Source organism: Caenorhabditis briggsae, assembly GCF_000004555.2.
Source record: "Caenorhabditis briggsae complete genome, chrII, whole genome shotgun sequence".
NCBI classification, from domain to species: Eukaryota; Metazoa; Nematoda; class Chromadorea; order Rhabditida; family Rhabditidae; genus Caenorhabditis; species Caenorhabditis briggsae.
The window spans coordinates 8,172,328-8,184,151 of record NC_013486.2 but is presented as its reverse complement, the minus strand read 5'-3'; the positions used below and the strand labels follow the sequence as shown (position 1 = coordinate 8,184,151).

The window sequence follows — 11,824 nt, the reverse complement described above, 5'->3', positions numbered from 1 at the left end:
AAATCCGCCTCAGAACCAGCTCATCCTTTTTTTCAGATTTCTATTCAAAGGTAAATATCTATACTACTACCGCCTACTTACTCTAGAAACGCAAGTTTTTTCTCTTCATAATAAGAAACTGGAAAGTTGTATCTTCTTCTCCGGATTACATCTTCATATATTTACACGTCGCTTCTTTTCTTCCATGCATCCACAAAACACCCCATACTTTTACGTCTTCTATTTTCTTTTTTCCTGCTGATTTTGCGTCGTAATAGGATTTCGATTCAAGTGTTGACAATTTTTCGTTCCGTTCGTTTCGGCAGCTCCTCTGTTGGCCCATCTACTTCTCACGTATGCTTCTTCAAAACTTTGGTTGCTTTATTCAGAAGAAGTCCTCTTCTTCTTCTATTCAATTCGCCCTTTCAACCTTTCTATTGAACTTCTTCTCTTCCATCCTCTGATTTTCCGACTGAATAGAACTGAAGAGTGAACAAAAATGAAGGAAAAAAGGAAAAAAGAAGAAGAACTCAGGAGAAGAAGCCCGAGTCTCACTACTTTCATTATGAGTCTAATTACGGGAAGATTCCATCTTCATCGTCATCATCAGAGTCCCTCACTATTCCCTTTTTTTGCAGATTCCTACAAAGTATTTTTTATGTTTACACATTTTCTTTTTTTCCTCTGTCGTTTTTTCTCATTTTCTTCTGACAACTGCCGTTTTGTTGTAAATTTCCTGTAAAGGCGTGCCAATCAGTACCTTCTCACAGGAAATGAAATACCCGGCGAAATATATAACTCTAACAGTCCGTCTATTCAATTTCCGATCGTTATTTTTTTTCATAGTAAGGGTATCTATAACCGCGAATATTGGGCTCTTTATTTTTGTATAGCTAGCTAATCTTACGTTTGGCTTTTGCATATTTGGAATATCTTCGTATACTTTCAAAACTTATTACGGCTCTCTGCGATAGGCGAGCACTCAGTTACACCGTCTCAAAATTATCTTCACATGAAACACAAATATTTTATCATTGACTCTCCGGGAACAGTGGTGGTATAGGTAATACCGTAAAACCTGTATTAGAAGGACCGGCCCTTCTATTTTTTCCAGCCATTTTTTCTAAATATTTCATCAAAAGTTTGGTAAAATTGGAATCATAATTCATGAAAATGCATCAATCGCCCAAAATTGGGCAAGTTCTTGAACAAATAAAGAGTGTTTCAACAAATTTCTGTAAAATTTTGGAATTTCCGGAATATTTTTCACTGACAAAGTACTGAAATCTTTAATTTCAAACATAACTTTTCGAAGGGGACCCTTCTATAAGAGAGGCCCTTCTATTAAAGGGGCTCTTCTAATACAGGTTATAAGGTATTCGAGAAAAACTGTAAATAATTATTTTTCTTTTTTTTTTTGAAAAGTGGGATACAGTTTGTCATTAGGTTAATTAAAAATCATTAAAATTGCATATACCTTTTTTCTATAGAACGGTTTTTTATATTTGTTCAAGTTTTCACTTTGAGCTCACTTATATTTATATGAGCTTGTGCACAAACGCGATTCGCTAATTGAGCAAAACGAAGTGTGGACAAACTTCACTGAATCGCTCATTATCAATCAGGGCAATCTTTCGGAAACCTCCGAAACACCCAATTAAGAACCTGATTTGATAATGAACGGCAAAGTTTTAAAATTCAGATTTTTGGGAGCTTCGAAAGCTGTATCCAGTCGGAATCTGAAACTGTCTATATTTCTGTGAATCTTAACTGTGATGGGGTTCCTATTGTAAAACCTTTTAACGCCCTAATTTTAACACACACAGAAAAACAAGAAATAGAAAAAAAACTTCGAAACCATATCAAGTATATTTTCAGCCGTTTGCTAATAATATCAATTTTCAATCTTATTTTGTGAGATATTTTACTTTGTCCAGGTCAATCAAAGCAAGATCTCATTGACCTGATTCGCATCTTTTGCTCCCGAATAAATGACTTCCTATTCCTTTCCAATCGGAAGAAATTCTTTTTTCCTGTCCCATATTTTGTCCTATTCGTTTCAGCTCATGTCACTTTATAAGCACATCTTCTCCTTTTTGTCTGTCTCCTTCTTTCACCTTCCTCTTGATATCCTATTCTTGATTTCATTCTTTTCCTTCTTTGTCTCGAAATTCAATCTCACTTCTTTTGTTCTTTTTCTTCTTTTCTGCATTTTTACCAACTCGTAGAATCGTTACTTTCTGCTCGAAAAATTTGTTAATTTTCTAGCACTTGTTTGGAATTTCTTTATGTGTCAGAAAAAAAAGAAAAAAAAATGGGAAAACGACGAAAGGAGAAATTGTTTATTGTGTTGAGTCAAGTAGTGGTGTCAATCTGAAAAAAAGAAAAATGAAGCAAGAAATAGGAAATTGGAGCCGCCTGTCGTGCCCTTGCTTGCAGTGATGAAATACTGGAGTTGGAAATTAAAAAGTCATTGAAAATTGTTTTGCATTCATAAATCAGGTCTTGCACTGATTGATTGCAGAGCTAGATTGAATAAGAAATTGAAAACTCTTGATTTCAATTTTAGATTTTCAGAAAATTTGTTTCTTGGTTGAGCAAGTTTTGATTGCAAATTTTGATTGGACCGATATCTATAAAAATATTGTGATGAATTCATTCAGAAAAAAAAGATACAGTATTTTTTCACTTTTCATAGTCTGCTCTAGTAATGTACTCCTAAGAAATTCCCCGTTGTTAGTAGCTAGTAAAAATAAATATTTTTTGCATAAAGATTTCTTCCAGAGGTACCCGCGTTTTCGGATTTTCTAAAGAATAACTAATTTTTAGGAAATTTTTAGACAAAAACCGTATGTTTTTCTGGAACACTTAGTGAATGCAAAATGTGTTCCAAAATTAGAAAATGTAAAGTAAGCAGGAATTTACTTCGCATCTGACCATAAAACCTGTAATAGAAGACCCTTCACACTGTCAAGTTTAAGCTCAATTATCTCAATTCTTATGCAAGATATCAAAAATACCGTATTTCCTCTAATAGAAGCCCACCTCTATTTGAAGCCCACCTCTAATAGAAGCCCACCCTGGCTGTGCATTTTTCTTTTCGGTTGGGGTATCCATACTCTTTTTTTTTGCTTATTTTTCTGGTTTTTTCTGTTAATTATTGTCGTTTTATAACGATTCCAGTTCAGTTAAAACCCGAGAACCCTCTAATTTGAGCGTTCTCTCTAAAATTAGTCCACCTCCAGAAAAAGGTTGAAATATAGAAGCCCATGGGCTTCCATTAGAGGAAATACGGTATGTCAACTGACAGAAAACTTTTGGTATCATGTTAAACAATTAAACCTTTTTCATATCTTTGACAGGAACCAAGAAAAATAGCCTCAACGTTAAAAGTTAGAGAGCCCTTCTATTACAGGTTTTACTGTTACTGTACCTCTGATTGTGAGCTATTCAAATTGTAAGACATAGAGACGAAGTTAGAGGACTCTCAGCTACAGTAATCTACAGTAATAAACAAAAGAGTTGAGCCATCTGCAGTAGACATTGAAAAGGTACAGTAACGTGAAAAAGTCTCTAATTTCTTCATTTTCCTGAGAATGATTTCTGCTACCGTAATACTGTAGATATTCTAGACAAAATAAGATATTCAAAATTTGATTCCAGAAGCTGTGACCCTCACTCCAAAGTTTGATCAACCCTTGAATATCACTTCCTGATCGTCATTTTTCCTATTTTATGTTCGAAATTTCAATTGCTATTACCTTAAACACACTACTAGAATATCATTCAAACTGTCAACTTTGAGAAATTTTATCTCGATTCCTGTGAAAGAAATCGGAAAACGGACAACTGGCAAATATTTCGTATAAACACAAGAAAATATTTTGTCATTAGGCCGTTTTCTGATATTTCTCACAGGTATCGAGGTAAAAAGGCTCGAGAATAGAGTGTTTACGGTATTCATACTCTTTCATTCCCTTCCCTCGATCCCTAGAGACCGCATCTCATAAACTGAACAGTTTCTGTTGCAGGCAACGTCGTTCTCGACGACCCCATCAAATCAGACGAGATTCGGTAGATGGCCCCATGGGATACGTGCACGTTGTGCTCTTCTGGTAAGTGTCTGGGACGGCTCCTTCCGGGGGACCACTACTACCCCAATTCGTCTTGTCTCCAGCTCTTCTTCTTATTCTCCTTGTGCCCCCAAACGCCCCGTTTCTTTTGCTCCTTCTACACCCCGGTCGGTTTTTGTTTTCGACTCTGTCTCTTCTTTCTGCCTTCCGCCCCATATCGTCCTCTTCGCGCATCCCATCCCCCGGTTGGAGATATATAGACGCCAAACCGAATTTAACTCTCTACTCCCTTGTATTCTCTCACATTCTTCTGGAGTCTCTGAATATATAGGAAAAAGGGGAAGAAGAAGAAGAAGAAGAAGAGTCGCGGTCGGAGTCAAAGCGAAAAACGAAGAATCGACGATTCCATCTGAAGCGTCGACGACAGAAAAGGCGTTTATTTTCTGCTCGAATGCTCCATTCCGAATCCACGCCTGCTTGCCTCGAGCCATAACACCTGACCTCTCTAGCTCATTCTTCTAGAGGCCAAAGGAATGCTATTTATTCTGACTATCTTATTCAGGCTCTCACTGTCACATCTACCGAACGATACAATTGAAGAAGCCCCACCGTCCATCGCAAAATTTTCTGCCAATATCCTCAGAGATTTTGAGACACAATCCAGATTTTCAATAGTTCAAGACGTGAGTTTTTATGTTGTTTCCAAAAAACCAGATCAAAAACCGGGACCTCATGGGATAATTCTTGGTTCTCTATGAGATCTGAAAGCAGCAACATATAATTTTAGTGTATAGTAGAAAAAAGCTCCAGGTTATATGTATATCTGACTCTAGTCGCCCCTAATCTATCACGCGATCGGTTAAAAAATTTAATACGAAATTAATTTGGTCTTCGATCACCCAATTATCAGAATTAAATTCTTATCAAACAACCTTTCATTTGCCTTATTCTTCAAAGTACACAAAACAATAAAACAAAAATTCTTCGTCTCCAGTGCACCCCAGGGACCTAAAACACCATATCACTAATAAGCCCAATTACCGAATTTTTCTTTTCTCTTTTTTCACTTTTCGTACTTTAGGAGTTCGAAAAGCTCAAATCGGACATCAAATCAAAAAAGGAAGATGCAGCTGAAAAACTTCGGGAAGCGACGGAACATCTCGATCGACTTGTCACCAACAGAGTTCAAGCGCTCAAGGTATTCATTTTTTTAGAATCTAGGATCCGGGGCGCCTCGAATCTATAGAAAAAAATGCATGGAATAGAAGAATATATTCCATGTCTTGTCTTCATTTTTCTTCTCGTTTCTGACAAGTACTATAATTAGAACACAAGAAAAAAGACAATAAATAAATTGTGTCTCCGGATGGAATGATGAGAATATGAGAGCATAACTTTCTGCTATCCTATTCTCTTTCCCTATTCCAACATAATCACGTGCCATATCCGCACATTGATGGGTGGACATCTATCCAAATTGCATTCATCTTTTTTTCCTTTTCTTGCAGAAATTGGCGTCGAGTGCCGAAGCGTCCGCAGCGGTTTTCGACGAGTACGATGATCAGGCGTATGCAGTGCCACAAGCCGACAAGAGATGTGAAGCGTACATGACGAAGATGAATGAGTCTGATATGCATTTCGTTTCAAATGCAGTAGAACAAAATTCAAAGTCTGGAATTCATATAACAGTTGAATCGTATCAATGTGATCCGAAAGTGATGAGAGATTTTGATTGGACGGGGACGAAATTTATAGAGAAGACAATGACGGAGAATAAGGATAAGGATCCGGATATGGGACATCAGTATATTGGAACCTATTCTGGATTGACCAGAACTTATCCAAGTGAGTTTGAATATTAATCTCTGGTACATAAACAGACAATAGATTTTAAATATTACTGAGATCTAATTTTTTTAAACTTTGAGAGTTGCTTATAAATTCTCAGTTTTCCTGATCTAATCCAAAATTAGAGATTCAAGTATCTTTGTTTTCCAGGACGTCATTGGAAAGTGGAACCAGCACCAATCACAATCGATCTCTTCGATCCTCGATTCCGTCCATGGTTCGTTAATGCAGAATCAGTGCCAAAGGATATTGTCTTTCTACTTGATTAGTGAGTCAATCCATCTCAATCTTCATTTCATAAAATCTCAAATTTCAGTTCCGGAAGTGTGAAAGGACCCACTATGCATCTCATCAAGATCACAATGATGTACATTCTTTCGACCTTAAGCCCAAACGATTACTTCTTTGGAGTCTATTTCAATAATCATTTTAATCCAATTATCAGCTGTGCAAATCGAACTTTTATGCCAGCAACCACCAGTAATAAGAAGGTGTTTTTTGAAGAATTGGGAATGTTGGAAGAGAAAGATCAAGCCCATTTTTCGACTCCGTTGAAGTTTTCATTGGATGTTTTGAGAGGGGTAATTTCCAGAGACTGGGAAGTCCAGCAAAGAAATATTTTCAGAACCTAGATTCTAATCAATCCCTATTTGCTGATTATCGTTCAGAAGGTCACAAACTCCTGATAATCTTCACAGATGGAGTTGATGAGTGGCCACACCAAATCCTTGATGAAGAATTCCAAACTAGAAATAGTGAATTGATTAGAATATTTGGATTCTCTATGGGCTACGGTACTAGCCTTCTACCACTTCAACAATACATGGCATGCAAATCTCATGGAGGATATTCAGGTACTGATCTTATTTAAAAAATAAATAGCTCAAGTCATATTTGTTTCAGAAATCGACTCTATAATGGATGTAAAACCACAATCAAGAACAATACAAAACGTGTTGAGTCAAGTGAGAGGAGATGAGCTGAGAGGCACGAAAGCAGAGAATCGGGAGCCGAGTTGGACACAGTTGTATATGGAAACTCAGGGATCTGGACCTATCGTAACCCTATCACTTCCCATATTGACAAGTGATCAGAGGATATGGAGGGAGCAAAGTTTAGCAGGAGTTGTAGCCATCGATATTTCCATAAAAGAACTAACAAAACATTTGCCAACATCCAGTGAGCAGATGTACGCGTACATTGTGGACAACAATGGAATGCTCATTTATCATCCACAGCTTCAGATTCCAGTAAGTTGTTATTATCATGAAAAATGTTCAAGTTCCCTGTTTTAGAAAACCGAAGTTCATTGTGTTCGTCGAAGTGCTTGTTATGATGCTCAACAAGTGAAGCAAAAGGCTGGATCTGGACTCCGTGTCCACTATGGATTCAGTGATGAACGAGTTTATAGATTAGTTGGATTAATAGACAGTATTCCTACTTTGGATATGGTAGGTCAAAAAGTCGAAAAAAGAGAATCCAATGAAGTTTTAGTATGACCTGGAAGGCGATTCAACTGCAATTCGGGATCTGAGAAGAAGAATAACCACGAAAACTTGCTACGAGGAAGCCATTAAAGACGTAAGTGTTCAATATTTTGAAACCACTTAGAATGTACAGTTTCAGGACTCCAAAGAATATCACTGTGCTCACATCAAAGACTCGCCGTTCACAGTTGTCATCGTAAACAGTCTGGAACTGAAGACAGTATATTATGATGAGGATGTACCAGAATTAGATATATCCAACAACAAACTGGTGACATTTTTCTACCCTAGAAGAGATGTTTGTCAGTGGAAACTTGATGAATATCAGCCATACGACAGATTCAAGGTGTGGTCAGGCATTTCGGATCAGCAGATTTGCAGTCAAGATGATATGAGACTCCCGAGAGCGTTTACGAAGGCATTGGGGAGTTGGACTCAATCGTGGCCATCTTCAGGTGAGTTTCTTCGTTGCTTAGAAAATACCTTAATAAAGGAGATAAGTCTCATTCATTATTTTCGAAAAACATGTTCAAAATCCCAAGAAGTTTCCTTTTTTCAAAAGTAGACCCAATATTCCTTACGTAGTAAAATCGGATCTAGAACTCAAACTGTATATTTGACTGATTTAGAAACAACACTTTGATTTTGAGACATTGAACACACAACTTGCTTGCTGGTCGAGTTCCCAGACAACGCGTCGGTTCCACATTATGTGAACAGTTTTGTTCACACAAGATCGAAACTAACTGTTTTCTATCCGACCTGGTAAGTTGTCAACATCTTCCTTCTCGTCATGATTCAACTGTTTTCAGTTCGAGCCACGACATGAAAGCAGTAAACAAAAAGTTTGACGAAGAAATCAAAGTAACCGATAACAACGATTTTGTGCAGTTCTCAATGAGATCCGGTAGTCTTTTGATCTATCGAACGATTGCGGATTATGAGAATAATCGATTGGCAGTTGTGGGAACGCAATGGAAGGAAAATTATTTTGATCAATACTTTGATAATTTTACAAAGCAACATTCAGACTGGAAAGTTTGTAGGAAGGTATAACTAAAAGATAAGAGATGAAATTGACAACAACAGTGTTTCAGCAAGAATGTTCGATAATCACTAGAAATGGACATGTGATTGCGTCATCAGCTAACCGACAACCTGCACATTTAGCCAACTTTGACCCTCAACTTTTTGAGTCTTTGATTAAAATCAATTTGGTTTCGACGTAAGTCATAAATGCCTGACAAAAGCAACTAAATCAGTCTGGGTCCAGAAAATCTTGGATCGATGTGCAATCAGAATGCAAAGCCAAACGAATCGCTCCTTGGAGTAGTGCAGCACCCGCGTCGAGCAGCTTTCTCCGTTATTTTGTCACCTCAATCTTCAAGTTCGCACAAACTTCATTTTGGAGGAACCTCTTCGAATCGGCATTCACTGTAGTGGATGCCCAACCATCGATGTCTGGAAAGACGTGCACTTTCCAAAAGATCAAACCATTTGAACGATGTTTTATGAAGTTTTTCCATTATCGAATGTCTCTGAATATCACCAAACAACTTCAGTTAACAGGAATGTCTACGTGTTCAAGGTGAATAACATGTTAAAATCTCGAAAAATGTCTTAATTTCAGATACGCCAAACTCTATCCAGTGCCAAACACAACTCTTTCACTTATCATCGCGGATCGAGCGTGTAGTCAGTATAGACCGAAAAGGAAGTATGAAGCAGAACCAAGAAAATGTTAGTTTTAAAATAAATTGGCTTTCCAGATCCTCATTGATGCAGATAGAACTCATTAGGCTCTAGAAGAGTGGAAAAATCAATGGCTGAAAATTACTGTATTCAAAACTTACTTTGGAATACAAAAACTGACATCTCAAAAGTTTTATACCATGCTTACAACAGGCCGGGATTCTTTTCAAAATTTTCTCAGCACGGTCGCGATTTCCAGTTATTTTTTTCCTGTCTTAAATTTTTCGGGGCCAAAAAGTACCTTTAAAATTTCCGGAATTTTTTGAGACCTTACTTTTCAATTGTGGTTATTATATGGAATCGGCCATATTGCTCAGCTTGTCTAGTATATATCGTACAAAGAGTCAACATTTCTAAATTATTCATTTAATCAAAAATAAACTGATATTTCAGTGGAAAAATGCGAAGTAGTTCATTCTCATGCCCGTCGAAGACCAGATTCACTGAATGATTGGAAAATCGAACTTCAGGTGTGTTTATTCATAACTTATTTTGAGTTCACTCATCTGTTTGCTTTTGTAGACTAAAAATATACAAATGACATAGATTTTTGTCTCAATCTTACTATATTTCAGAACAAACATGTGGATTGCATCAATGGAACTAATCGACTTCTATCCAGTTTCCTCACCATCCTGATTGTTTTCATATCATCATTTCGGATATTTTAGTTTTTTTCTCGATCCATTCTTATCCTTACATCTCAGACTGTGTAATATGACGTGTCTCAAAATGTGAAATTCACTTTTCCCTTCCTTCTTCCAGATATCTTTTTTGTTATTATCAAGAAGCAGCTAAACGGGTGTGACTCAGTGAACAAATGAATTTTACTATTTAATTTCCGCCGATTTTTCAGGTTTGAGTTTCAGGGAAATGGCAAGAGCTAACGTCCACCATGCGACTGTAATCAGTCTTTATAAGTAGGGCGTTAGTCGAAACGAGATCATTAACGCATTCGGATTGCAGACAAGTGGTTTTTTGAAGTTATCAATCGATTCATCAAGTCTGGACCGTGCCACCATCGATGCCTACCCAAGACATCTTCAGGCCGTAACTGATGTGAACGGTGGTCGAATCGAAAAATTATTTTTGATTATAATTTTTGTACGTCTGAGTAATGATATTGTTGAGTTTCATCAGTTTTCGACTTTTACTTTTCGAGAAAACCTCTTTCAAACATATGCCGGTAATTAAAAGCCACCCTGTATGTAAAATCGTAGATCGTTTTTTTTAAATGACGTTAGTGGAGTTCATACAATCTTATTGAGGAAGTGAAATGCGATACATCCATGTTTGGGTTTTTTATGCTTCATCTAAGTCAGGATTTAAAGATAGGATGAGTGAGAAACGATGGCAAAGGAGCAACATAAAACTGCCAGCCAGAGGAAGCGAAGATTAGCCCCGAAAACTCAGTAAATACAGAGAAAGTGAATCAGGCCAAAGCCAATCCAGGAAACCGTCAAAATGGAGCTGAAAGATATTGAAAGATTCAGTTTTTGAGTCCAACAACCATCGATAACATTTTTCACATATTTTAGTTTTCTTTGTTTGTCGTTTACAGATTTGAAGAAATTACAGAGCAAATGGACCACATGAGGGCGAGACTTCACACAAGCATAAAAATTTTTTTTTTGAAAAAAATACCGTAGAACCTGTAATAGAAGGGCCCCCACACTGTCAAGTTTGAGCTGATTTTTCTTGGCTCCTTTGCAAGAAATCGAAAATGTGTCAACTGATGGATTTTGTTGTTTCTCTTGTTTCTCAGTGAACTTCTTTTTCATATCCTTGACAGGAGCCGAGATTGGCTCAAAGTTATAACTCTCCTCGTACAGGGTAAACGGTAAGATCGAGTTATAAACCCTAGGAATTTATAAGAAAAATAATAAACCAGCCTTTTTTTCATTATTAAAGAAGTTAAGTTTCCGGTAAGTTTTTTTCATATTTTTTGAAAAAAACATTTTCATCCGTATCTTCATGTTTTCCACCAAAGGCGACTCAGAACCTCAGATCTATTTCTGTGCAAAAACCCATAAATTCGTCCAAATCCCATTCATCTTGCAAAATCGTCCCCATTGGAAGAAAAAAGTTGTGCCAGATGGCAAAGATGTAAATCATGGTTCTCTCTGCCAGTTACACACCTCCTCAGAAACCACTCAACTTTCCACTTATCGCAACCTTTGCACCTTATCCTTTCTGACATAAATGAGAAGAAGTACCACGTCCACTCGAGAATTTCAGAAACAGTATTTCTGCGTACCACTTTTTGCACATACCTAAAATCCGCTTATGTCTAGTGACTCCTCATTTTCTACTTTCAAATTCATACGTCTTCATTTCTCCGAAGTCCGTGGGTGTACACTTTCCTGTATTGTAATCTGGGAAAGTGGAAAAATGACAAAGAGTAAGAATCAAACGAAAAAATGGGTGGAGTAACGGAAAGAGAAGGAAGGAGGCGTTGCAAAATGAACCCCTCTTCTCATCTGGAATTCAGGTGTTTGGCAAGCTCCGCCCACAGTCTTCGATAACTATAAAAACTCTGTCAGATGACAACTGTTTGTGTCGCCTCGTGTTTTTCCTAATTTGCAAAGCCCATTCTCCTCTTATTCTGTTTTTTTTCTTCGAAAATCAAAAATTTAGCACACCATATCCTTTCTTCTTTGACAAATGACGAATTGTATAGTCTTC

The 11,824-nt window shown here is 37.2% G+C and overlaps 1 protein-coding gene across 1 annotated transcript; it reads left to right on the top strand.

Moving 5' to 3' along the window:
• Positions 1-4,057: 4,057 nt before the first annotated feature.
• On the top strand, positions 4,058-9,810 carry Cbr-tag-180 (the record flags this gene model as incomplete). Its single annotated transcript, XM_045242349.1, has 18 exons — positions 4,058-4,261; positions 4,562-4,735; positions 5,134-5,250; positions 5,561-5,897; positions 6,051-6,168; positions 6,217-6,481; positions 6,526-6,754; positions 6,804-7,150; positions 7,196-7,351; positions 7,395-7,481; positions 7,527-7,842; positions 8,038-8,152; positions 8,200-8,437; positions 8,485-8,612; positions 8,661-8,975; positions 9,018-9,127; positions 9,533-9,609; positions 9,715-9,810. The coding sequence occupies 18 exons, from the start codon at positions 4,058-4,060 to the stop codon at positions 9,808-9,810; spliced, it is 3,429 nt and encodes a 1,142-aa protein (XP_045092164.1).
• Positions 9,811-11,824: the final 2,014 nt, after the last annotated feature.